This window comes from Chinchilla lanigera, unplaced genomic scaffold (assembly GCF_000276665.1).
Source record: "Chinchilla lanigera isolate Chin_1 unplaced genomic scaffold, ChiLan1.0 scaffold00012, whole genome shotgun sequence".
NCBI lineage: Eukaryota > Metazoa > Chordata > Mammalia > Rodentia > Chinchillidae > Chinchilla > Chinchilla lanigera.
The window spans coordinates 25,470,720-25,498,205 of NW_004955413.1; the positions used below are offsets into that span (position 1 = coordinate 25,470,720).

At 58.0% G+C, this 27,486-nt stretch overlaps 1 protein-coding gene across 1 annotated transcript in view; it reads left to right on the top strand.

The window, feature by feature from the left end:
• The window catches only part of Cacna1i (calcium channel, voltage-dependent, T type, alpha 1I subunit), a 97,835-nt gene that overhangs the window by 30,187 nt on the left and 40,162 nt on the right, over positions 1 to 27,486 (top strand). Inside the window, exons 3-6 of the mRNA XM_005379301.2 lie at positions 820 to 931; positions 1,304 to 1,437; positions 15,753 to 15,850; positions 24,227 to 24,386. Coding sequence (XP_005379358.1) covers positions 820 to 931; positions 1,304 to 1,437; positions 15,753 to 15,850; positions 24,227 to 24,386 — 504 coding nt within the window. The remainder of the gene's footprint in view (positions 1 to 819; positions 932 to 1,303; positions 1,438 to 15,752; positions 15,851 to 24,226; positions 24,387 to 27,486) is intronic.

The window sequence follows — 27,486 nt, forward strand, 5'->3', positions numbered from 1 at the left end:
TGGAATGGCAGCACTGGACACAGTCACAGTACTCCCTGCATGGAGGTGTCCAGCAGCAGGGGTTCAGGAGGGAGCCCCCCATCCTGGTTTCCCAGTACCCCTGAGGCTCTGCCCATGCTGGATTAAGAGATTGTCCCTAGTTGGGTGTGGTGGCGCATGCCTGTAATCTTTGCACTTGGGAGGCTGAGGCAGGAGTATTGCTGAGATTCAAAGCCAGCTTGAATTACATTGTGAGTTCAAGGCCATCCTGGACTCTATATAGTAAGACACTGTCTCAAAAAAAAAAAAAAAAATTAAATTTTGAAAAGATTGTCCCTAGGTCCTTTGGTTGCAGGGACGTAGGGACAGTCTCTGGCTTGGTTCAGTCTGGGACCAGCCTGGGAGCAGCAGGCAGAGTGTGGTTGTGGGCTCTCCCCAGGGCGCGCGGGTGATGGCAGAGGAGCAGGGTGAGGTGTTCAACCAGTCCTGGCCACAGTGCTGTGCCCTCTGCAGGCTCCAGAGCTGGCCTGGCAGAGATGGAGCGGGGAGGGTCAGGAAGGAGAGCGGGTCAGAGAAGGGAGGTGGCGACAGTCAGAGGGGGTGGGACAGTCTCTGCAGCCACCTGTTGGGAGCCCCGGCTTCCTGTGGAGTTCTCAGGCTGCGGCAGGGAGGGGATCGGTGGGTGGTGGCTTGGGGGGGTTGGGTCTCCTCGTGGGTGTGGCCCGTGTGGCCTGTCTGCTGTGTCAGGGCAGGAGTGGGAAGGGGGAGACCCAGGACATTCCTGAGCGCACCCTAGCCGCACGGCGCGGTTCCCCGTTGTCTCCTTGACTTAGTCTGCACATGGTTTGAGTGTGTCAGCATGCTGGTGATCCTGCTGAACTGCGTGACCCTGGGCATGTACCAGCCGTGTGACGACATGGACTGCCTGTCGGACCGCTGCAAGATCCTGCAGGTGAGGGGCCCTCAGAGAATCAGAAGAGAGGGCGTGGACCCAGAGTCTAGGCGGGTGCCTGGAGGTTACCCGGGAGGATGTGGGAAACCCTTCCCTGCCCCAGCTGGAGTCCCCTGTCGTCATTCTGGGCTAGGGGACCAACAGAACGGGCTGCATGACCCTGGCAGGTCCTGGGCCTCGTGCCCTCATCTGTGAAGTGACTGCCTTAGACCCAGGTCCCTGAGGTCTCCCCACCCTGGAGAAGGAGTTCTGGGTCTTTGTCGGGGCCCCTCTCGTCCACACCTGTGTCCCTGCCTCACCCCGTGGCTCCAGGCTCCGAGCCCTGCTCCGAAGCCTCATGGTGTCCTTTGGCTTCTTTCTCCTGCCCCACAGGTCTTTGACGACTTCATCTTCATCTTCTTTGCCATGGAGATGGTGCTCAAGATGGTGGCCCTGGGCATTTTTGGCAAGAAGTGCTACCTTGGGGACACCTGGAACCGGCTGGATTTCTTCATTGTTATGGCCGGGTAGGTGTTGAGCGTGGAACAGGTCAGAGGTCGTTAGACAGCCTGGGGTGGTGATGAGGAAGCAGTGTGGCACTGGGGGGACCTCCTGGGCCTGGGAGTGGGAGGAATGGCGCCCCCTGGAGGATGGGCCAGGACAGACATGCTCTCTTTATTGGCTCTGCTTTAGGCTAATTAATTCACTGTATGACTTTGAGAAAGACACTTGGCCTCTCTAAGCCTCTGTTTCCTCATCTTTTTTTTTTTTTTTTTTTTTTTTTTGGTTTTTCTCCGGTACCGGGAACCGAACTCACGACCTTGCGCTTGCCAGGCAGGCGCTTTTGCCGCTGAGCTAAATCCCCAGCCCCTGTTTCCTCATCTTTAAAATGCGTGTAGAAATAGGAGCTATGTCACAATGAGCCGCAGAACACTTTAGCTGGCATCGTGGTCATCATCACCGGCCCGATCACTAGCAAGCTGGAGGTGGGGGGCAGATTGGGCACGATCGGAGCCCAGCTCTTGGTGCTTCCGCTCAGCACACACTGCATGAGACAAGAGGGTCACTGAGCCCGGCCTTGGCGGCAGAGTGACTCCTGCCACCGTCACAGAAAGGCCAGGTGACAGCTTAGCCTCTCGGAGCATCCTGGCACCACTTTGCACTGTATTCCTGTTTCCTGGTTCGCACCCAGCCTTGCATCCGTCCACCCCGGGACAAAGTGGGTCTTATCAAGGGTTGGTGCTGCCCCACGTGCGGGGTGAGGAGGAGGGGAAACCAGGTCTCGCCGGTCCCGCCCAGCTCACGGCCAGAGACAGGCGTTGGTTGGGTGGCTGCGCCGCGGCTGTGTCCTCCTGTGCTGGGACCAGGGCTTGCTTGGGGCAAAGCGTTGAGGTTTGCAGAGTGCATTTAACCCAGGAGGCTGGCAGAGCTAGGGTGTGGACTCGGGCTTGGGTGCTGTCCTGAGGAGGTGACGTGCAAGGGTGGAAGGACAAACCGGTACTAGCTGTGCCCAGCAGAGGGTCAGTATGGCAGGGGTGAGGATGGAAGAGAAAGGCCGGAGGCCATGAGGGCAAGTAGTGTGTGTGTGTGTGTGTGTGTTCATGTATGTGGGTCTTAGTATATGTGCATGAGTGTGCCTGTGTATACACTGCCACAGAAAGGGGAAGAGGAAGCAGTCTGCACATGGCTGAGGAGGACAGCAGATGTGGGGTGTCACCCCGGGTATGTGCTGAATGTACTGGGCAACTTCCCCATTGCTGGGAAAAATACTGATATGGGAAACTTAAGGGAGGACGGGTGTATCTTGGCTCACAGCTGCAGAGATTTCAGTCCTCGGCCTGCTGGCTCCCAGGCAGGAGCCTCGTGGTGCAGGGGCGTGGTGGAGGAAAGCACCTCTCTAGCAGTCTCTCAGTCCAGGCGGATGGACCACTGGGATGAGCCAGCACACTGGATCCGCAGCTCTGTGCTGAGGCGGGATGACTTGTCTCATTGGTGTTTTCAGATGCCTTGCCCCTTCCAAGCGCCCCTTCCTAACAGCCTTGTTCAGTCTCACAGCCACGTTGTCCACAGGATCTGGGCCTAACTGGGAGGTCGACGGCTTCAGGTAGCTGCTGGGTGCTGCGTCACCCCCTTGGTCAGGTTCGTTTGTGCTCTCATTTTGGTCTGGCTGGAGAACACACTTGAGTGGTTTTTCAAAGAAAAGGAGATTGGAGAGTGTCATTTTCAGTCTTGCCTGTCCAAACACGTCTCTTTGATCTCAGAGTGGGAAGGACAGTTCCTGCGTCTGCCTGATTTTCAAGGCGTGACTTTTCTGCCTTAGCTCTCGGCGTGTGTGTGGCCTGCGAGCGGACGATTTGAGACTCCAGGGCAGGACCGATTCGGATTGCTGGGAAGAGAGCTGGCTTTTTCCTCACTAAAAGCTTTCTGAGATTTCTCTTCAGCTTTAGAACCCAGACCTCTCTCCAGGGCAGCTCTGGAACTTACAGAACAAAGACTCGTGTATTCAGCTCAGGACAGAGATCTTCTTATTTCTTTTTGGGCTGTTTCCCATTCTTGACTCTCTCCTTCTAGAAGATTCCCTTTTCTACCTTTTCTCTCTATATTTTCTCTTTGAGGGGCTTCTTCTCCTGCTTTATGAGTCGCCAGTGACTTTCCCAGCAGTACCCTGCCCCTCCTCTGCCTCTGAGGGAATCGCTGCTTTCTTCTGTCTTCCTTGTCCTTGGGTTGGTTTGGTTTTGTTTTTGGACAGGAGCTCACTATGCAGTTCAGGCTGGCCTGAACTCACTCTGTAGCCCAGGCTGGCCTTGAGCTCATGGCGATCCTCCTGCCTCAGCTCCCGAGTTTTGGGATTATAGGTTTGTGCCACCGTGCCTGGCTCTGTCCTTGGGTTTTTTTGTTTTTCAGAACAGCTTGTGTCTGTTGTTGTTTTATGGATGTGATATTTACTCAGATCTCCTTCTGGATGGTAATTAGGCTTCCTCAGATTCCTTCCTGAATCTGGTAGTAACCTTGTGTCAAAGTGTGATTTCCAAAAGTTAAAAAAAATAATCTGCCCACAAGTCTTTGAACATGTGTCACAGATTTATTCAGCTCATTAAGGAAAGGACCAGTAGAATTAGGAAAGCAGGCATCCGGGAAAGAATGTGGGCAGGGAGAGAGGTGAGAATCAAAGCTGGTTAATGACCTACAGGTAATAAAACCATAACCTTTGGTGGCGGGCAAAGATCTTTTCCGCTGAGCAGGAACCGTGTGCATCTCTTCCAGATAAAAATCTACAAGTTAACATGTAATTTCACGGCTTCTGGACCTTTAATTAACAGGAAAGAGTGACCTAAGTAAGGTTTATTCCCCTAGATAATGAAATAATCTGTGAGTAGGTGTGTGAAATTATGCTCCAGAATGACACAGTGAGAAATACTGCCCGCTCTTTGCCTTATTTCCAAATTTTGGGATGATTTTTCCCAACTCCTGTCCCAGGGAAGTCATTTGTCTATTGGCTTTTCCTTCTGCCTCCCACAAGTCTCCCCCGGCACCCCCTTTGGACTTAAAGTGCCTCCTCTATCGCTTGGAGCTTTCTCGTGTCTGCTCCTGTTTTTGAATAAAGACCGCAGGCTCCCGGCTCTGAGCTGTGCAGAGGGAGGAGGACCTCCGGGCTGGCTTTGGCCTTGCGGGAGGTCTCAGTGTGAAGTGTGCTCCTGGTCTTTGAGGTGGGGTAGGTGGGATGGGACTGGGGGCTGGGTCCGAGGCCGGCCTGCACCGTATGCATTCACGTTCTTACTGGATGGACAAGGGGCCCTGGATTTTCACTCCACTTCACGCCCCCCAGATCATGCGGCCGCCTGGCTGGGGGCGAGGCTCAAAAGCCTTGTTTGTTGGAGTCATGAATGTGCGGCTGCCCACCCTGAGCTGGATGGTGGGGACTCAGGTGAACCAGACCTACACCTGTCCTCGGAGTCCTCCTGATGCCCGCTGTCCGGGGAGTGGAGAGGTAGGATGGCAAGTCACAACCCTGAGCTCCAGAGCTCAGCCCCCTGGCTCACCCATCCCCTGCAGCACCCCCCAAGCTCTGCGCTATAAATGTTCTGTTTCCAGAGTAACAGGCCTGACATCCTGAGGGTGTTTTCTTTCTCCCTGCCCCTCCCCTCCCCCAAATTACTGGCTCCTTCTTTGAGCTCCCGAGGGTGACACAACCTTTGAGTTGGAAGGTTCCTTGGAGGTCACAGCCTCATCTCCGTGACCCGTGTGCCTGTCACAGCAGGCTTGCTTGTTTCCCTGCTGCTACTGCAGGAGACGCACGACCTCCTGATGCCACCAGTTGCCGACTGGCTCAGCCCGATGTGCGGGGAAGTTCTTTCCCCGAGCTGAGATTTGTCTTCCAGTGGCTCCTACCCAACGGTACCATTCATCCACGTACTCATTCACTAAGTCAACACGTCCGGAGACCTGGGACATGCCAGGCTTTGTGCTGAGGAACAAGACAGATGCCCTCGTGATCTCGTGGAGCTCACAGCTTAGGGGACAGATGTAAGACTTTCTGATTGAAAAGTCCCCAGCATCCCCTGCTGGGTTTGTGTCATGCTGTCCCCATCCCTGGCTGAGGAGCAAGATCTCAGCCTCTTGAGGACGGTGACTTGTAGGGTACAGGGAGTGGACCGTGAGGTGCAGGACTGTGGTAACTCTCAAGTGGCGGCGCTCCTTGCCACCCCAAGGATTTGTTCACCCTGGGATAAAAGCAGGTGATTTCTTCAAATCTAAATGCCAACCTTGGTGTTTATTGCTGTTACTTTCAGCTTTTAGGGTGTCCCAGTCCAGCCACTCTCAGCATTGGCTTCCTGTGGGTGCTCAGCCCAGGATGCCAGCCCAGCACCCCACTCCTCCAGGGTGTGATCCAGCCCCGCCTTGTCAGCACGAGTCTGGTGGAGTGGAATCCCCTCTCCCTCCCATCTTATCGCTTAGGTGCACAACCCGGCCCTTGTCCATTAGGAGCTCATGAAATATTCAGTTACATCCTTGGTGAGCTCGGACTCCGCTTCATCTTTGTACCTCTCTGTGTGCACCACGCTGGTAAATCTACCTCCTCCCCAGCCGCAAACCTGAGATGACCGCTGCCAGCAGTGGGCGACCTGGGTGTCCCTGATGAAGGCTTGCTGGAGAATTCCCACGCCCAGGGCCTGGCCGGGTAGGTGCTGTGGATGAGTGCAGGACAGCAGACCCTCTGAATCTGAAAGCCCTTGAAAATTTGCAGCTGTGACAGCATTGGGGTGGCAGTTTCCCAAAGGACAAGTGTGCAGCTCAGGGTGGGGAGCTCCCTGCCCCCCCCTCCAGCACAGGCACAGACCCCCCCCTCCCGTCCTCCTTAAACTTCAGAAAGCAACAGGATCACTGGGGCCCCGGGTAAAATGCAGACCCTTGGGTCTCACCTCAGGGATCTGGAACTAACAGATACAGTAGAGCCTAGGAATCTGCATTTCAACCAAACATCCAGGTGGCCCTGACGCCATGGTCTGAGGGCCACAGCTGGAGAAGCCAGCTCAGTGGACTCTTGTGGCAGCCCCTCATCGGGAGCGCTGAAACGTGGGGAACCCCTGGAAGGGGGAGACACCTGGGGAGCACCCACTGTGTCTGCGCCCAGGACCCGAATGATTCTTGTGATGGCAGAAGTACTTTGTTCGCAGGGCGGTAGGGACCCTGTGTAAGAATATCTGTGGTCATTAATAACATAATCGGAGATCCCAGAAACCTGAGGCTCAGCTCTGAGGCCAGAGGATAGGAAGGAGAGGCAGGGTCAGGGTTTACCAGGCGCCAGGAGCGGCTTCTAACAGGCACATGTGGGAACCACTTCTCCAGCCTGATTCTTCCGGCTCTCGGGAAGCTGAAAGTCGGTAAGAATTGTTCCTCAACCCAGGAGTAGGGCTTTCGAAAAACACCGGCCAGGCACCTCCCCTCTGTGGTTGCCAGCTGCAGGTTCCATTGGCCCTGTGTCCCATTAATGGGGCTTTAAAAAACAAGGGGAATTGAACCCTCCAAGGCACCATCCAGGCGGGGGCGGAAGATAGGAACGTGCGCGGTTTGCGGAGCGTGAAGCTGCGCACCACCTTGTTTTACCGGCACAGGGGCTCCGTGAGGGTGGGGCTGTGGTCAGGTCCACCTCACAGATGCCACTTGGTGACAGGGTGGCTTGCCCAAGGGCAGAGCTAGGAGTCGAACCTGGTTCTGTGTGAGTTGCGGGGCGCACCAGGGATGCGTCCAGCTGCAAGCCATGGGAAAGCCACCCAACAGTGGCACCGCCCGACCCCTGCTGTCTTTTCTCGCCAAGTGCTCAGGTTGGTTACTGTGAGAGCCCTGCAGGATGGGGCTGACTTCCTTGGGATTTTTCCAGGCCTTTTCGTGGTCACAAGGCGGCGGCAGCTGAAGCCGTGGGTGTCGAATGCAAATGGAAGGCAGAAGGAAGGGTGAAGGGAGACGGGGCCACGCCAGCTGTGCCTGTCCACTTGGATCAGGGAAACAACATTTTCCTTCCCAGACTTCTTCCCTTCCCAGTGCATGTGGCCAGAATCGGATCTCATTGCCGTCCTTAGCGGCAGGGAGCGGAGGAAGCAGAAAGCGTGATAGAACTTGGCTAAAAGCACCGAGAGCTGTTCTCCGGGCTCAGGCAGGATGGGGAGAAGAGAAAGCGCACAGTGGGTGGGCAACTCCCAGAGCTGCCACTTTCCCCTCCTGCTCCTCAGTTTCTTCATCCATTCTCCTGCCGAGCTGCGGCTCCGGGTCAGTGCTCCAGAGCACGGGCTGGTTGGGCTGTGCTTTGTTGGGAAACCTAGAACCAGACACCAGCTTGCGCAAAGTTCATGGACACTGGCGCTGCCAGCAACCCAGCCATGTTTGGGGGCCAGAGGATCATGGCTGGGGCTCTTCCCAGAATCCTTTGCGATCTACCTTCAGCCTGCTTGGCTCTGTGCTCTCTGGGTGGATCAGGGAATCACTGCAGGTGTCAGGAGGCCCAGGACTTCATACCCAGATTTCTCCTGGGATCTACAGGGCTGTCTGCCCTCTGAGGACGGGGCTGAGAATAGTCATAAGCTTGGAGTCCCCAGAGCCTGGTCCTGGGCCCAGCGGGGGAAACTCCCATCCATGTTGGTTTCCTGTTGTGTGAGACACCCAAGAGCAGTGAGGAGAAGGTGCTCAGAGTCGTCTTCGTTAAGCTGAGCTGCGCTGGGTGGGCACGGACCTGGGAAGGTTCCAGTGGGAATCTTCATATGAATGTTTTTCACATTTGCATGTGGAGCAGGGCTGGAGAGGGTGATGGTCACTGCGTAGGCCTGTTTCCATGGAAACAGGATGGTAGCCGCCATGGGGGAAGCGGGGTAGTCACCAGAGACTCTCAGGCCACGCGCTGAGGAGCCAAACACTAGTCAGGCATGAGTCAGGCAGGACTCTGGAGCGCTATGAGAAGGAATGCCGGGCCGGTTGAAGGCAGTCTACCATCTCCTTTATGAGCAGCCGAGAGGTCTCTGGCTTCAGGACCTTCTGGTTCAGAATCCTGAGTCATCACCAGACTGTGCACCCCTTTCCCATGTCTCTGCTCATTCTCCTGTGCTGACTTAGTGTCCCTGAAGCTTTCTTTTCCACAGCAGGGTGGCAGCAGCCAGCTCCAGGCTCAGCCTACACCATGCAATGCAGAAAGACACCTTTCCTTTCCCAGCCATTCCACCAGGGTTGAACTGAGCCTCCTGGGCTTGGACTGGCTGACCCGGGGCATGTGCTCATCCCTGAGGAGAGGAACGTGGCAACTCTGGGAGATCTGCACGATGGGCTGGGGTGTTACACAGAGTTCTGAGTGGCCACACCTAGGTCAAGACCCACTCCTGGCAGGGTGTGAGGTCAGCCTGCGTTCGGATACTTCCTAGCCTGGGAGGATGGAGTGGAAAAACCCAGGCCTGGCTCCCCTTGGAGTACAGAATGGAACCTGGTCAAGCAGAAACCGCAGTTTAAGTGATACACTATGAGGTAATGTTTACTGATGGCTTGGGCTCCTTTACATCCTTAATGCTGTTACCACGTCACAGTCCCAAGAGGTTAAGGTTGTTACACCTGTTTTACAGATGAGGAAATGCGGGCGGCTCAGAGAGAGCCTGCCCCAGGTCACATGGCCGATACACGGGTGGGATCTGGAATTGCCCAGGTACGGCTCACCCGCAGCCCGTGTTCCTTGATGCGAGTGGTGCCACCTTTTCAGGGCCAAAATAACGCAGTGGGTCTGTTCCTGAGAACTGAGCCTTACCTAACCTCCGAAGACCGTGAGTCCCCTGAGAGGAGCATCTCCCCCAAACTCTGCTAGAACCTGAAGTTCACCCACCATCTCACTTGCTGATTCCCAGCACCCGGGCCCGCCAGCCATGGTGCCAGGACTGGTCCCAACCTCCACGGGAGGCAGACAGCACAGGGGCTATGGAGACACACACAAAATAGCTACTCATTGTTTGTCTGATGGTCAAGATTACCTGGCTGACTGTATATAAGGGGCATCTCGAGCCCAAGATGGGGGCTAGGAGGGAGAAGGTCCAGGGTCTCCCGCCACTGGGTCCAGGGGCTGCCCTGGCTCCCACCTGCCTGGGTTCTTTGCAGCCCTTCCTTCAGCCCGGAGAACACCTGGGTATTCGTTCTCCAAATGCTCTGCAATCTTTGAACTTGGCCAGACTTGGTTTCAGAGTGTCAGATCCCTTATCAATCAGGTGGGCTTCAGGAGCTCTCTTCTCTTGTGCTGGAAGGACTTGTCTCTTGGTCTGTTCAAAGTACCATAAACTGGTGGCTTATAAATTAAAGAAATGTATTATTATTATTAATTATTATCATTATTATTATTATGTTGGTTTTTTTGAGACAAGGTCTTGATACGCAGTTCAGGCTGTACCCTTGAACTCACTATGTAGCCCAGGCTGGCCTCGAACTTGCAGTGATCTTCCTGCTTCAGCCTTCCGAGTGCTAGGATTACAGGCATAAGTCACCATGCCTAGCTAAAGAAATGTGTTGCTCACAGTTCTGGAGGATAAAAGTCGAAGATCCAGGTGCGTTTGGAGAGCCAAACTCATGCATGCATCTCCCAGGAGGAAGGGGTATGTGAGCCCCTCTGGTCTCTCCATGAAGGGTGCTAATCTCATCCACAAGGGCTCCAAGGCCCAGTGCCACCCCCTGGGGGGTTAGCATTTCAACCTAGGGATTTTGGGGGTACACAGGCATTCAGGTAGCAGTGACTGAATGATCCGTAAATCGTAGGGTGCTGCCACAGTCAAGGCTCAGTGCTGTTATTCACTAATCCTCTCCACCCTTTCGTTCCCACCTCTCTCCCCTAAGCACCTACTACGTGCCAGGTGCCAGGATGTCCTCGAAGGCTGTGTTCCGGTTATCAAGCAGCACAAGCCTGAGTCAGCACCCAGCTGCCTCCTGACAGATGATCTGTGATTCCCAGCCTCTCCAGCTTCCCTTCTATTAGCTACATCTTAAATCACATTTTAAGAAAGCCCCCGTGGGCTTCTTGCAAAGATTGAGGAAACACCCTATTTTTATCGGCAAAACACACAGAAAGCATCCCCTGGGCGGGGTATTTCCTGGAAAGATGTTGGAGCCAGTCATTTTATGCTGCCTCTTGTCAGCTTCCTGCTTCTTTTTCTGATCTTGCCCCTTAAGTTATTTGTCTGACAAGCTCACGTGAGGAGCCCGCCTGGGCCTGGCGCCGGAGACCCAGCTGGAATCAGAGGCAGCCCCGAGGAGCAGGGACTCGGACAGAACTTGCCTCCCAGCCAGGGTGGCTTCAGAGCACAGGGGACACGGTGGAAGGCAGCAGAGCTCACCTCTGGGAGGGCTGGGCAGAGGGAGGCGCACAAGGGTGCTCCGGGTAGCGGGGAGGCTGAGACAGCCTGGTGCTCTCTGGGCTGGAGACGCCCCGATCCCTGGGTTCATGCCAGGCAGTGCTGGGTATGAGGTCGGAGAGCGGCCACGGCTCAGCCGGGCTCTCTTCGGCTCTTACCGCATCCACTTACTCCGGTCGGCCGCACGACCTGCAGGAGGGTTAGACAGCATCGCGTGATTCTCGGGCCAGCGTGAACTGGGCAGCGGTGAAACTGCAGTGTGTTTCACGCTTTCCGGTCACCTGGCCAGCGGACAGAGCCGCTGGTGAGGCAGAAGGAGGCCGGAGCTGGTGACTGATAAAGCAGGGGCAGAGGGGTGACTCACGAGTTGTTTCCAGAGCCCCTGAACCTGAACGTGTCCCTTGGGGCTCTTCCTGAGCCTAGGCTTCCTCCGCTGCAGGAGGTGCCATAGTCTGACTTTGGGAGCTGACACGAGGGAAGGTATGTGAGCCTTGGCAGATAGCCAGGACTCAGGAAATCCTTCTGCTTCGGCCAGGACAGTGTCCACTGGCTGACAGAGCCTAGGTCCCCCAGCCTCTCCCGGGAGCCAGGATTTGGGGAGGGGCTCTGCAGCAGGAACCAGGGAAGTTTCTCCAAAAACTGATGTCACCTCCCTGCTGCTCCTGGCTCAGGACGCCTCATCAAACCCTATCCCATTGGCCCCCAGCAGGAACTGAGCTCAACCCCTCCCCTCCCGTGCTGGTTACAGGACGGAAGTGCTGCTTTAAAGCCAAATTACCTAGCTAATTAGGCACTGCCAGGAGGTAGTGGGGGTTTTGTTGATTTTTTTTTTTTTTTTAGACTTTTAGCACTGAAGCTTCGTGATAAAGTGAATGTGTAATTAGGAATTAGTTTCTCACTCCTGAAAGCGATGTCTTATTTGGGGCGTAAGGGAAGTCAGCCGGGTGGCTCGTCACCCATTCAGCGGCCCCTACCTTACCTTGTCTTTCTCGGAGCGGGGCCTGGGGACCCAGCACCCACACTGTCCTCAGGGCGGGAGGAGGAGGAGGAGGGGAAGATGGTTTTCTTCCTCACAGGTGGCCTTGGCCAAAAGGGGGAGGCATTACTCACAGTAGGCACTGAGTACCTGCTGGGGGTGGTGATAAGTGTGTGTGTGTGTGTGTGTGTGTGTGTGTGTGTGTGTGTGCGCATGCGCGTGTGAAGGCCTGAGGTAGAGGGGGCGGGGCCGCCCAGCATGGGGTGCTGCTGGAGCCCGGCCCCCTCACCCCAGCGGGTGGCTCCTGCCCTCAGATGGTGCCCTGGCCGCTGGCAGCCTCCCGTTGCCCTCGGGGCTGGTGAGAACTGTCTCCGTCCTCTGAGGGTCCAGATCTGAGGCCCCTTCTGCACAGACTCTCAGGGCCCTGGGTGCCCTCGCACTGGAAGCCCATGTGGTGACCTCCCGGTGACCACCTGTCCCTTGGCTTTTCCCCCACCCCCTGTGGTTCCCGGGCTCACCCCCCAGTAAACACCTGTCCCTGTGCCCTTGGCGCAGGCTGTGCAGTCTGAGTGGTTCAGAGGGAGCTGGAGCAGAGCGGATCGTGACCGGTGTGGGGAGGGGGAGGCTCCCTGGAGGAGGAGGCTGTGCTCAGGGGGCCTGCTGGGTCTGGGCTCAGGGTAGGAGCAAGGCCGGGGCAGGTGCGTGAGGCCAGACTGCGGGGCCTTAGAGGCTGAGGTCAGGGGCTTGGGCTTTTTTCTAAGGGCATTCGGGAGCCAAGGAGGGTTAGAGGAGGGGAGTGACGCAGACTGAGTTTCTAGAAGGTTTGTGCTGACTGTGCATGGCTAAGGGATGAGGAAGTGGGAAGCAGAGCAGGCGGGAAGCTGCTGCAGCTGTCGGGAGAGAGGGCTGGTGACAGTCTAGGACGGGTAGCCCAGCTGTCAGCGGCTGTCCCAGGGTAGGCTTATTGCCACAAGTCTCCAGCAGGATGGTGAGGTTCCCAGGGCAGAGAATTAAACTGGCAGCTCCTGTTCTTCCTGGCATCTCCCCACACTTGTCTAGTGTCACTTTTCCTGTCCTTGTCCTGTCAGAGAGAAATGAGAACCACTGGCTTCTTCACTGTGCAACTACTAAGTGCTTCCGGTTTACCATGTGCATTTCCACCCTGTCTTCCTTCCCCAGACAGGGAATAAGCTACAGCAAAGCACCCTGGTAGGGTCATGAAATGTAGGATGGTTAAGACTTAGGAGAAATGTTTGGGCAAATGGACTTAGGAAGAATTCACAGTGTCAAGATCTTTCAGGCTCTAAGGACTTAGTAACATCACATTTCCCCTTTCCACTTGGCTGCCAGGAAGCTCAGAGCTAAGACCTCGACACTAAATGCTACAAGAAATTTTCTTTAGGGGGTACTTTTCACTGGGGAACCTGAGGGTGGCAACCGATGAGGTCTCAGGAATTTTTGCAGCAGACCCTGCAAAGCACATTCCAGCCTGAAGACCTGGAAGGTTAGGGCTGGGGAGAAGGAAAGGACTCCAGGACTGCCCCTCATGGATCTGTTCCAATTCTGAGTCTTTGGGTGTTCCCAGTGCGCTGCCAGGTGGTGACTGTTTCAGGTCCTTCTGCAGGGGTTGCCAGTCTGGGCAGGAGCCTGGGGGTCTGATCGGCTTCCCCTGGCAAGGGGGAGTCTAGGAGGTGTTCAGACCCCAGAGTTTACTACCTGAGCAATGCCGGGCCTCCACCACACCCAGCTGCAGCCCATATCTCACGCAGGAACCCCTCGCCAGCTGCTTCCACCACCCCTTGTTGTGAAGAAATGCAGAATGCCAGCAAACACCGTTTCTCATCAGGATGCCTAGACTGCACAGGGCAGCCTTGTCTCCAGCTCAAAGAGCCACTGGCCCCAGGGCAGTGTGGGGCAGGAGTCGAGGACAGACAGGGTTATCCTGAGACCTCCACATTGAGCTTGTGCCCAGGACCTGTGCTGGTGGAGGACGAATGGAAAGAGATTGGGGCAGGGCAGGGGGAGTGGGCCACCCTTGCATGGGGATCTCAAATGGGGTGACACAGGAGGCCACTGGGGCAGTGTTGGGTGCGTGGTCAGTCCTGTCTTCCAGACGTCTATAGGGCACCCATTCATTTCTACCCTGAGCTTCACCGGCTGGGCACAAGTCCCTGTAGGCACTGCTAGCACAGGCGGGATGCCCTCTGGGCCCTGGGACACAGGGCATGGATGGATGGGCCCAGTGAGGGTGGGGGCCCCAGTGTGCCCAGCAGGGTGCACCCAACCCTGGGGGGCGGAGCTGGTGCCCATGCCTGGCAGGATCCAGAGAACCTGGCCGCAGGAGGAGGGTCTGTGTGTGTGTGTGTGTGGGGGGGGGTGGAGCTGGGCTTGGCTGCCGGTGCAGGGGGCTCCCCAGGCCCCGGATGTGCATGTGTCAAAGCGAGCCCCGGTATGTGCTTGCTCACGCGCCACCCCCACAGCGCCTCTGTCACACGTGTCTCCCTGGAGAACTCTTTCTACTAAATACAAAGATGACAGCTTGGCTCACCCACACACGGAATCCTCAGCCGGCCCCACTCCCTCGCTGCGCCCCCAGGGCCCCTGCCCCCTCCTGTTCCACCTTCTCCCTCCTGGGTCCCCCAGGTCTCTGTCTCAGGTTCTAGTCTGTCACTTTCTGGGTCACCCTTGTCTGAATTTGGGCTGAGTAGGAGTGTGTGTGCATGCATGATGGTGTCCAAGGAGTGTGTGTGTGTGTGTGTGCGCGCGCGCTCGCGCGCCCGCACAGACAGTTGTGTGCAGGTGGAGGGGAGCGGGGGCGGGACAGGGGCATCTCAGGAAAAGCAGCTTCTGCTCAATCAATCACACTCCGCGCGGCAGGAGGGGGTGGGACAGGGACAGGTTTGCAGGCGGTGAGGACAGTCTCTGCTTCCCGCTAGCGCTGACGTAGGGACAGGTGGAGCCCAGCGGGCAGGGGGAGGGCTGGTGGTCCGTGCCGTGTGCGTATGGGGGCTGTGCCTCAGTGGGGGCGCATAGCAGGGGGCAGGTAAGATCTGAGAGCAACACGGGACTGTGGAGAACCCCCGGGATGGCTGGGGAGACCCCCGGGGAGGCTGCAGGCTGCGGGGCGTGGGTGGGTGTGGCAGCTGCCTGGGGAGGGTGGGAAGGACCAGGGCGGTGCTGAGGGCCTGCGGTCTTTGCCTTCCTCTCCCTGTCTGCCTGGGTGCTCCTGGGGCAGGGGTGAGAGGCTCTGGGGATTCCAGGGAACCTGCTGAAAAGCTCAGGCATGAGCGGGACATGGAGGTCCCTCTGGGCAGAAGGGACAGTGTAGGCAAAAGCCCTGGGCTGGGCGGGTCCCCCTGAGGACCCACGAAGTGCAGCGTTGTACTTTCCTGGCTGCAGCGCCAGGCCCAGTGGGACTCTGAGCTCAGATCTCTGCCCATTTGCTGGGGGACCCAGGGCACAGAAAGCCACCTCTCTGAGCCTGTGCTCTCCCCTGCAGGTCAGGGCTTCGGCCCCGGGCTTGATAGGCTCCTGGGGCTGGTGAGGGGCTCAAGGAGTAGCTCCAGATGTGCCCGGGATGGACAGTCCCTGAGGAGTCAGCTGGGGGACCCCTCAGCGCCTCCATTCTCCTCTCAGGAATGGGTGTAATGGGATGGGCTGGCAGTGTGGGAGAAGCTGTAGAAGTCAGGGCTCACACGAGCTGGGGGTGAGGCGGACAGGGTGGAAGGGCAGGGGCTGCCCGGCCCAGTGCCGGCCTCGCAGTGGTGGCCGATGGATGTTCCTTCCACCCCTTCTGCCCCACTGTGTCTGTGGGCTTCTCCCCACAGCCGGTGGTGGCTGTCACCAGCCCCATTTACAGAGGGGGACATGGGGGCCCAGGCGGATGGCCACGGCCACAAACTCTCTGAGGCCACACTGTCTGAGTGGGTGTGGGGTGGCGGGGTGGCCAGAGACCCCTGCAGGTCACGTCTGCACCCCTTCACTCGGTCCCCTCTCTCCACAGGATGGTCGAGTACTCCCTGGACCTTCAGAACATCAACCTGTCAGCCATCCGCACTGTGCGTGTCCTGAGGCCCCTCAAAGCCATCAACCGTGTACCCAGTGAGTCGCCCTTCCCTGCCCCCCGCTCCACCCCCAGCCCACCTGGCTACCCAGTTCATTCACTCCTGCGCTTGCTGTGCCTGGATGGAAGTGGTCTTGCATTTGGGCGCAAAGACACTGCAGGGCGGCCTGAGACCTGAGATCCAGAATAACCTGGATTATCCTGGGAGTCTGACTGTTCAGGGAAAAAGATATCTCTGGAATGGACTTCTCAGACTGTGGGGGGCACACAGCTGCTTGGCGTGAGCGGGGTGCAGCATTCTATGGGTGCAGTGAGTCCTGATCCCTTACTTGTGCTGACTTGAGCTCTGTCACCCACCTACCCACAAGCCATGTACTACTCACCCCTCTGTGTGTCCACCCACTCGCCCATCTATTTACCCCTCCCTCCCTTCCTCCCTTTCTCCCTCCCACCTTCCTTCTACCCAGCCACCCAGCCACCTATCTATTTATCCATCCAATCATTCATCCATCCACCCATCCACCCGCCTGTCCCATCCATCCGTCCGTCTGTCCGTCTGTCCGTCCATCTGTCCCATCCATCCATCCATCCATCCATCCATCCATCATCCACCTGTCCATCCCATCCATCTGTCCATCCATCATCCACCTGTCCATCCCGTCCATCCGTCCATCTGTCCATCCCATCCATCTGTCCATCCATCAATCCAGCCACCCACCCATCTACCCATTCACCCATCCACCCATCCACTCATTTACCCATCCGTCTACTCATCCACCTGTCTGTCCCATCTGTCTGTCTGTCCATCTGTCATCCATCCATCCATCCATCCATCCATCCATCCATCCATCCTTCCCTGCTTCCCTCCTTCCATCTAATCCATCCACCCAGTACCCCCAGTGTTAAGAGAGGTCATCTTGTCACCGTAAGCCCTGATGTCTGCCCAGGATTATCCCTTTTGCATCTCCAGTTCTTGTGAGCCTCACGGTTGCCCCGGGGTGGGTGGGGTGAGCTGTTCTCAACTTAGAAATGGAAACAGACTTGGAGACTTGAAGACACAGGCGCCCACTGAGGATCCACTTCTGGGGAACAGCGGCTGCAGGGGCCATTTGGGGCCCCAGCCGCCCACTACCCCATGTGGCCTGGAGACCTGGGAGGGGGAGGAGGAGGATCTTGGCTTCAGGGGACTTTCTGCCCTTTTGGGGAAGGACAGCAGCCCAGTGTGAAGCACCGCCGTGGTCCAGGCACTTGGCAAACTGATGTCTGATTTAATCCTCTCATCAGCCTGTGCGACCTCCAGAGAGCGTACGTGGCCCCCACAAGGTCACAGAGCAATTCCAAGGCAAGACAGCGATGCGAGCAGAGTTCTTTCTGTCTTGTGTCTGGCTCTTTCCCTGGCTTGGTCTGGATTCTTGCTCCTCTTCCCTGCCTGAGCCTCAGTTTCCCCATGTGCACCTTGACCCCTCCCTGCAGTCAGCGCAGGCCCCACCCCCCCTCCAGCCCCACCCTGCTCCTCTCCGCCGCTCTCTGCCTCCTGCCTGGCGGGCAGGCCTGACTTGGCTTGCAGAGCCTGGGCAGGGTCCAGCGCACGTGTGGAGCAGGGTGACCAGGAAGAGGCTGGAGCGGGCCGGGGCCCAAGGGTGGCCTGATTCCTGCTGTGTGCAGAGTTGGGGCAGCTGGTACAGAGGCCCTGGGGCCAGGTTTCAAGGTGGCACATACAGGCCCATCTTGACACAGTGGGAAACCCCAGGGGGTCCCGAGAGCCCCAGAAGGCTCCTTAGAGACCCTCTGGCTCAAAAAGTACCTTTTCCCCACCTAACAAATAGGGAAGCTGCTCAGAAAGGGCCATGCCCAGCCCGGGTCACCCAGCAGATCCATGGCAGAGGCCAAGCTTCTAACCAGAGCTTCTCCCCTGCCATGCGTGTTCTTGTCCCTCGTGCCCCACCTGCCTTTACTGAGAAATGGGCCAGAAGGTGGACTTGATCTTCTCAGCACCCAGAGCTGTGCCAGGTGGTGAGGAGGCACCCCCAAATGTGTGACGTGCACGCCCAGCGAGTGCGCAGAACAGCCGTCCCGCGGGGGAACCACAAGGCTTCGAGTGCTCAGCCGGCGGTGGTGGGGTGCGTGGGGGACCGGCCAGGTGACTCGAGTTCCCTGAGGAGGTGGAGTCTGAGCTGAGCCCCTTGGAGCCTTTGGGTTGGCTGGGCAGTGGGCAGGGCCAGAGCTGGGCGCTGCAAGGGCACCTGGATGGAGAGAACAGGGCTGGGCGATGATGGTCTTGTGTGCCTGAGCACCATGGCAGCTGTGGGAGAGGTTAGCGGGGGGACACACGGCATGGAGGGCACAGAGGACCCCCTGGGTGACGGGTGGGGGATGTGGAGGCTGGGCATGGAATGATGGAGAAGGCGCTCCGGGCCCGGCTGGGGTCTGGACAGTTATCTCATGTCGGGCGTGGGCAACTCGGGGTGTGTGTGGGGTCCAGCAGTGAGGGTGCCGAGCAGGGGGCCTGGCCTCTCCTGGGACCCACCTCAGGACTCCCCGTTTCTGTCCCTCAGGAGATAGCCATGTGCACTGCTGTCTCACCTTCCTGGTGGTGGGACCCACAGGCCTGTCAGTTTGCAGGGCTGTGTGTGCAGTGCTGAGGGCCTTACGGGGGTGTTGAGAACCTGGAGCTTGCACTGTGAGCCTTGGTGCAGCTCTTGGGCAGCCGGGCAACAGCAGTGGGAGGGGTTTGTGCGAGGGGTGGGGGCGGGGCGCAGGACAGACGCTAGGGTCTCGGGTCACATGCTGTCTGGGTGGTTTCTGTGCTTCTGCATGTGGGGGCGAGGAGCTGCGTGTGTCTGTGGGAGAACACGTGTGCATGTGTGAGGGTATGTGTGCATGTGGCAGGTGCATGTGCGAGAGTGTGTATAGGAGGGTGTGTGCACGTGAGTGTGCACATGAGGGTGTGTCTGTGCATGTGGGGTGTGCAGATGTGAAGATGCCTGTGTGTGCGAGTGTGCACATGTGTGCGTGTGCGCACGCACGGGGGATGTGCCTGTGGGGTGTGCCTGCGCCTGTCACGTGTCCTTGTTACTGCGGTGCCCTCGTGGGAGTGTGCTGGCGCCTGTGCCTCTCCTTTCCTCTGTGGCCCGGCCACTCTCCCGTTGTGTGCGGAGCTCATTAAGCGGCTCCTGGCTGTGGAGGTCACTCCCTGTCCCCAGTGCCAGCCCGCCCGTTCTCTGGAGAAGGGCAGGATCAGCCGCAAGCCCAGCGTCCCCGCCTCTGGAGGCTGCAATTACAGAAGCTGTGCACCCACAAAGCCAGAGGAGCCTCGCCTGTCCCCAGGGCTTTCTCCCTGCTAACGGCCCCCCTGGGAGGCCCTGATTCCTCCGCAGCAGCCCCACCTCGAGGAGCGCAGGGTTCTCCGGGAGAGGCTGTAGTGCTAACTTCCGGAACTCCATTGGGTGTCCACTGGAAGGGACCGTAAGATAAATCCCCGTCCTCCATCCCTTTAATCACCAGGAGCCAGACGCTGTTAGAGCCCGTGGATCTCTGAGGTCCCTTGGTCCACACTGTGCTTTGCTTTTGCCTCTCCCAGAGTCACTGGGGAATGAATGACTTGGGAGGGGGTATGGGCTCCTAGAATTGCTTCCTGCAGGGCTGCTGTGGGTGTCTTCTCTTTCTAAACACGAGTTTCCCAGAAACCTCCCTAGTCCGGCCAACTTTAGGGTTGTGTCCGCCCTGGGATGTGTTCAACAGTAGCCTGCAGCTCTCAGTTTCGCCACTAGATGGCAAGCTAGAGAACGGGTACCGGGCAAAGTGAAACCGGGGCTATTGATTGCAAATCTGCGGGGAGTGGATGGAGTTTGCCATATAGAATTCCGCAGAGGTCGGGAATGGTGCTCCGTGACTGTAATCCCAGCCGTCTGGGAGGTTGAGGCAGGAGGGTTGCAAGTTCAAGCCTGGCCTGGGCAACTTGGTAAGACACTGTTTTAAAATTTTAAAAAAGACCAGGAAAGTAGCTCAGTGCAAAGACCCTGGGTTCAATGTGCAGTAGACCCTGGGTTCAATGTACAAAGACCCTGGGTTCAACCACAGAACCAAACAACCAGCGTAGGCTGCAAAGCCCCAGCACAGTCAACCAGGAAGATTCAGTTGGGAGTCAAGGGTTACACGTTCTGATCTCAGCTGTGCCGTAAGCCCTCTGTGTTACCTGGGCCTCAGTTTCCCTACTTGCACAGTATAGGAAGAGGGACTGGATTAGATGCATGGTTCTCAACTTTGTCCAGGATAAGTGGGGACCCACACATCAAGATCAGTCCTTCTGGGCCACACTGTAGCATCTGTCCTGGCCACGCCTCTGATGGTAAAGGGAAGGAGACAGCATGGAGGAGCGGGCTGGGGAGGGGGTGAGGGAGGAAGCTCTTGAGTCCCCTTATGTTTTTGTTTTCTTTGGCATTACTGAGGATTGAACTTTCGATCTTCACACTGGGCTACAGTCCCAGCCCTTAGTTTATTTTTTGAGACAATCTTATTAAGTGACTAAGTGGCCCAGGCTGGGTCCAAACTTGTGATCCTCCTGCCTCAGCCTCCAGAATTCTGGCTGATAAACCTGTGGCACTGCACCTGGCTTCCCTGATCCTGTTCCAGGTATATTTGCCTCCAGTCAGAAGCCAGGGCAGTTACTGTGGGGGCCCAGGCCCTGGCCACATTGCTTCTGGCTGCCACACCCCAAGTTCCAGCTGTGGACTCACAGTCCGGCTGTCAGCCTTGGGACTGGGGTTCCTGCTCAGGACTGTGGGGAGCTTGGTCCTAGATGGGATCTGGGAGAAAGAAGAACTGGGCCTCTACTGAACTCCCTGGAGTGGGTGTTCTGTTAGCGGTTGGTGGCAGAAATGAACGGCTGGGAGCTCCCCTGTCCTGGACACACCTGGGACTTCGGGCTCTCTGTCCTTGGCAGATCCTGGGGAAAGGAGAGGAGATGGGCTGGAGGTGGGTGGACGGAGAACATCTGGCCAGGTATCTGGTGAGACTTGACTGGGGGACAGGGGAGGAAGAGCAGCTGGGGCTGCGGAACAGGTGCGTGGGGTCGGGCCAGGTTCAGGCAGTGCCGAGGGTCAAGGGCTGAGATCTGCCGCATAGACGGGCGTGGGCGTGGGCCTCCTGGTACTGGTGTTGACTGACTGACTCATTCCTTCACCCGGCCACTAGGCCCGGGAGGGACCAGCCGGGGTCAGAGGGGAGACTGAGCCATAGCCCCTCCTGCAGGCAGACGCATGGTCAGGAGACACAGGCATGGGACACTGGCTGGCAGCTGTGACCTTGGCAGTCCAGCTGTCTGCTGCCTGGCCCAGGCTCCCCGGCACCCACTCTGCCCCGACTAGTTGGCATTGGCAGTGGCAGGAGCACAAGATGGCTCCTCTTGGTCCCTCAGCGCCCTCTGTAACCCGTCAGACCAGAGAGTGTGGAACCCGGGGGACCAGGCCGCAGCCCGGCACCCATATCCTCAGTGCCCCCCTCCGCCACGGGCAGCCCCAGCAAGCTGGCATGCGTCTGCTGGTTTCTACTCGAGCTGGGCTGACAGCTCTGTTGGCGGAGCACCCTGAACCTCGAGGGGAGAGCCCTGTCTGGAGGGGCATCTCCTCCTGTTACCTCGTTGTGGCCCGAGGGGCCTCCCCTGCCAGGCTGCTGCCCAGGTTCCCTTGGAGCAGAGGTTGCGGCTGGGTTCCCGACCTTACAGCAGAGAGGGGGAGCGCACCCTCATGGGCCTTAGTCGTACCCCTAGGCCTCAGTGAAGAGACAGCAGGGAACAGGCAGGGGTGTGGTATAGGGCACGGGACGAAGTAAGGATTTCCTTGCCAGGGAGTGACCTCACAGTCTTCCTGCCTCAGCCTCCCAGAGTGCTGGCATTAAAGGTGTGGGCCCAGAGAGGCTGTTTTGCCTCTAAACCACCCAGCCCAGACTGGGACCCAGATCAGTCCTGGGTTGCCTTCCCCTTCATGGCTGTGGGAGGAAGCAGGGAGGCTTCCTGGAGGAGGAGGGCTTGGGTGGATGGTAGAGGGGTGAGAGAGGCAGAGGATGGTGCGGAGGTGGCTTGCTCTCTCTCTGCCTCTGTGTGTTGGTCTTTCCCTCCACCGTGTGCACTGCACACGCATCAGTCCACCTCTGCATCCGTCCGGGCCCGTCTCTCCTCCCTCCGCACTGTTTCACCTGCTGTGCATCTGCCTGCCTCTGCCTCCTGCCTCAGTTCTTTGCCTCCGGTTCTTCTCCTCTTCCCCAAATCCACCTCTTCTGCCTCCTGGGCCCAGGCCCAGGGCAACGCGGGCAGAGTGTAACCATTCCACCCGTCCTGGGAATTACTTGACTGAGGACATAAAAGAAGGCTTAGCTGATGTCTCTTGGGCTCCTCGCTGCCTCCCTAACCCCGCGGCCCCTTTTCCTGGCACCGAGGCTCTGAGCTCCTTCTGAGTCCCTAATTAGCTGATTATGCCTGGCTCCGTGGCCGTGGGGCTCTAGGGCCCCCAGGGAGTGCTCTGGAGGGGGCTGGGGCCCAGCTGGGCAGCGGGAGCCGGGTTGGAGGAGGCGGATCCGTTCGGAGAAGACAGCTGGGCAGGTTTCATAGCCCTTCGGAATTTCAATATCCCGGAGAACAAGGGAAAGGTAATTAATTGAGCAGCAACGGCAGCCGAGGGAGCAGCCCGGAGCAGCGGGCTGGGACTGCGCCCAGCGCCCCTCCCCTCGCTTCCGGCTCAGCCTTCCTCCTGCTGCTGCCAGCTGCTGCCCCGGCCTCCGCCCTGCCTGCGCGGCCCCCTCCGGGCTGACTGAGGCCCCGCCTGCTTGGAAATCTGCTGGAGACAGCAGTGACCAGCCTTCTGAGCCCCACACTCCCAGGCCCCTCTGCAGGGACCTTGTTGGTCCCCACGAGCACGCTCTGCACAGTCACCCCTGCGCCTTGGCCGCACCGGCTCCTCGGCCTGGTGAGCACCTTGTCCTGCAGGGCTCACAGCCAGCCTCTCCCCAGAAGTGTCCTCGCACACCGTGGTCCCCCTGCTATTAGGTTATGAGTTCAGAGAGGTGGGGACAAACCCGGTCTTGTTCGTCTCTGGATTCCCTGGGTGCTCAGTGCAGTACCGGCATACAGCAGGTGGCGACTGAGTGTTTCAGGAAGGTGTGTGTGCATGTGTGTACATGCGTGCGTATGTGCGTGTGTGTGTGTGTGCACGAATGGAAGGGCACCAGGAGGGCCTGTGATCGATGGACCTCAGTCAGTTGGAACTGTTTGTGTGGTTCATGCAGGGACCCTGTGTGCCCCATGGGGGGGGGCAGAGGAAGGTGGCGCATCAAGCCCCTGGTAGCTCTCAGAGGGATGGAGCAGATTGCCAGGGAGCCCCACTGCCTCCCCAGGAGGAGGCTGACCTAGTTTTGTGGGGAGGGAAGTTGGGGGTGGGCATTAATTATTGATTGGAAATCACTCCACACAGAGTTTGTGATGCAAATCCCAAATAATTAGCCTTGTTGATAACCACCTTGGCACGAGTGGAAATCTGGACAGGACCACTGTTCTGCTTGTCACTGTCCTCTCATCCTCCCCTCCCAGCCTTCCTCTCTTCCCATGACTTATCACATCATTGCTCCGTGAGCGGTCATGCAGGGGATGTTGGCTGAGCCAGGACCTGCTGGGTTCTTGGAACACTGAAGTGACTCAGACCCAGACCCTGCTACCAGGAGCTTGTAGCCCAGTAGATGAGACAGGAGGACAGGCAACCATATCCTCAGGCTGGAAGGCTAAATGATACAAGCAGAACCTTTAAGGTTGTGCAGTCTACAACCTGCATCACTGTACACGGCAGCCTAGGCTAAGTCAGAGGTGCTGAGATTGTCTAGAGCAGAAGAGTAAGAAATGAACTCTACTGGGTGAGAAAGGGTCTGTTAAGCTTCTCAGCAAAAGCTTTCACGGGGCAGTGGTGATTGAATAGGGGTTTGCTGGAGAGAGGGAACAGCATGAGTAAAAGAACTGGTTGTGGAAGAAGAGCTAGAGTTGATGTCAGGCCACCTGGTTTAAATCCAGACCTCACTGCTTCCTAGTTGTGTGGCCATGGGCACGTAGCTTCAGTTCTTTGGACCTCCCACTGTTTCCTAGTATAAAATAGAGGTGGTGCTACCAACCCTACAGACCTGAGGGAGACTGTGTGTTCATAGAAGTGTCCCATAAGTGCCTGCTGTTTCAGATGAGATCTAGTGTAAGTGTGGCAGGGCCCAGAGCCATTTTCCCCCTTTCTAGGAGAGGAGCGGATGGGGAGGGGAGGGCTGATCTGGTGCTCACAGCTGGCTGGAGCCCGAGGAGCTCCCCACCTGTGTGCCTTGACATCTTCTCAGCCACTCACTTCTCTCTCGCCCTGCTCCTGTCTGACCCTTACCTCCACCCCCTGCAGGCATGCGCATTCTGGTGAACCTGCTCCTGGACACACTGCCCATGCTGGGCAATGTCCTCCTGCTCTGCTTCTTCGTCTTCTTCATCTTTGGCATCATTGGTGTGCAGCTGTGGGCTGGTCTGCTGCGCAACCGCTGCTTCCTAGAGGAGAACTTCACCATGTGAGTGTGGCCTGGGGCTCTTGCTTCATGCCCCTTGGGAATGCGGGGTCCGGACCCACCAGGCAGGAGCAGCCAACAGAGGGAGTGCCAGGCTGGGAGGTGCCCAGGCTGGGAGGTGCCCCTACTGGGGACACCCAGAGGACGCATGGGGACTTAGCATGGGATGGGCTAAGTCTCCTTCCTCTGGGTCTGTCTAATTGGGGAGAGCGGGTTGGGTAGGGCCTGGCCCACCTGCCCATTGCTCCAGGGGACAGCAGGATGCCTGGGTGAACTATAGAGGCAGTGCCCGGTGGTGAGGCCCTGTGTGGGTTGGGTAGGGGTTTACGTTTGGAAGAGGCCAGTCCAGAGCCAGCAGGGGCAGTGGGGAGGGGATGGGGCCGTGGCTGCTGCTCCTGGTCTACCTGCTAAGACAGGTTTGAGCGGGTGTGAGCTCTCAGCGTGGGGGTCCGTGGTGCACTCAGCCCCCCTGTGCTGCGTGGATCTGTCCTGTATCATTCTGTAGCTGCCCCATTCTGATGACCTGGGCTCAGCCCGAGGGTCACTCCTGGAGCCTTCTTCCCCCTCCTCACCACCGCACCCCCAAATGTGGGGCTGCCCCACCTTGCTGGGTTCCTTCCCTCCCTGTTCCTTGCTGCAGTCCTCTCAGTTGTCAGTCTGGTTGCATGGCTGTAGGTTGTTGGGTGTCTTGGGACCAGTTTGCTGGTCTCGGGGGCCACCAGAATGCAGGTCCTCCATGAAGCCCGGGACACTGGTTCCTGACTCTCTTCTCATGGCCTGGAGCAGCCTGGGAAAGGTGGCCCCTGCTGATGTTGGATGAATGACTGAGAGAGTGAATGAACGAATGAATGCATGCATTTCCCACTCTGAGGCACGGGGAACAACACTGTGGCTCTTCCTGGCCTTGCAGGCTGGAGACCCCACATCCTGGTTCCTGGGTGTGGCTCCCTGTTGTCCTGCCTTGGCCATGGGCGGTGGCTCCAGTTCTGTCTTGGCCATGGTTAGGGAGGTGAAGGGCAGAAGCTGTGACATGCTCGGGCCACAGAATTACAGAGGAACGTTGTCTGGCCCACTCTACCCGGGAAGGGGAATTCTAAATGGGAGTAGATGTCAAAGGGGCAAGGAATCCTCAGAAGCGAGATAAAGCTGAGATGAGGCTACCCACCTTTCCCCTCCAAGCTGGGGTGCCGTTCTCTTAGGGCCAGGGCAGGTGGCCTGAGCTTACGGGCCTTACTGGGCTACGACTCGCTGATGTTGCATGAGAGAGACCTGGTAAAGTTCAGGTCTGGGTGGAGCAAGGCCAAGGTCATCCCCCATAGCAAGGAGCCGGGGAGGAGGAGGGGTGGTGCTGAGGTTTAGACAGCAAAATCAGAAGGCCAGGGCCAGGGCCAGGGCCCAGAGCGGAGCGGCTGGTAATCAGGACTCACAGGGAGGCAGCAGGGTGTGTTCTGGGGGCTCACCACTGGACTCTGAGAAGACTGCAGCTCAGGATCCGTGGGAGCCTCTCGGGAGGGGCACAGGAAGTGGCACTAGGGGTCTGAGGGCCAGGCAGAGCAGGTCCCTCCTGGGGTCAGCACACTTGCAGGTTGGAGCTGGGGCCAAAAGGGAGCCTCCATCCAACATGGTCCCTATGGAGATGGAGGCTGAGGCCATGCAAGGGAAGGGACTCACCTGGGTCACACAGCAGGGCTGCCACCGGTGTGCGGTCCCTCCTGGCCATGGGGTGTCGGTCCACAAACGCACACTTGCAGGGGCCAGGCCCAGGGCGGGCCTCAGGGATAAGGGCTCCTTGCTCAGCCTGCAGGGCACCTGAGCCCGGGTGCAGAGGGGCTGAGAGCCCGGAGGAGATCTGAGGGCAGTGCAGCCGTGGGGGCAGGGCAGAAGGGACCCCCCGAATCCCACGGGATGGGATTGAGCTGAACCCAGCAGGTGGAGTGGGACTGGCCCTGTGGCTGCAGGGTGGTGTGGGGTAGGTGCCCAGCCTTCAGGGTCAAATTCTAACTCTGCCTGCTGTGATCTTGGGAGCAACTGGCTGAACGACCTCGTGCCTTGGTTTCCCTCCCATGGAGTTGTGGGATGACCCCAGTTAGCATATCTTAGAACTGTGCTTGGCTCCAGGAAGCACTGAGCAAGTGTGGGCTGGTGGGGGTTGTCTCTGGCAGCTCAGAGCCCCTGTGCCTTCCACCAGCCCAGGAAGCTGAGACGGCGGGGCCCCAGGGGTGTGTGAAGTCATCCTGGGTGTCCCAGGCCGGCTCAGGCTGATGCTTAGCGGTGCTTCATAAACACACAGAGTGGCAGCGTGGGCCCAGAAGACGATCCCAAGTGACGACAGCTGAGGCAGCTGGTTTTTACAGGGTGCTCAGCTTGTGCTGGGTGTTAGCCTCGGCAGGGGAGACTCAGTGATCTTCACAACCCCCTGAGAGGGGAGAATGTTATCAGCATCATTTTCCATTTGGCTCAGAGAGGTGAGGCTGCTTGCCCAGGGGCACACAGCATTTAAGCTGCAGAGCTGGACCCGGGATGTCACGAGCACCAGAGCCTGTGCTCCCACCTGAGCAGGGCTGGGTGGAGGCTGAGGGCAGTGGAGGCTGTGGATGACCGGAGGAGGGACAGGACAGGGGCTGGCAGAGCTGCAGTGGGGGGAATGAGGCTGGGAGGTGGCCACAGGGCTTGGTTGGGCTCCCGAATGTCTGACCCACCGGGGCAGGTCTTCGGTGCCCACCTTCCCCGGGCTAACGGGGTGGCAGAGAGTTCTGAGGGAGAGCAGGCGGGGAGGGTCCCTGGTACGAGCACAGAGGCTGGGAGGGGAGGCCTGCAGGCGGGGGCAGAGCCACGCTGGCCCCCGTGTCCCAGCTGTACCCACTTGTCCCCATCTTGCACACCGGGATACAGGGACCCTGCCGCCCAGAGGTGTGCTCATGGTGGCCGGGAACCTGTCCAGCCCTATGTGACACGGAGAGCTCTGTTCACGGGTTTTCAGGGGTGATTAAGTCTAAGGAGGAAAACTCAAGTTGGAAGAAAATATTCGCAACACATGTAACCACCAGAGGACTCAAAACCAGGATAAAGAACGAACCACCAGAAACTGATAAGGATGAGAAAG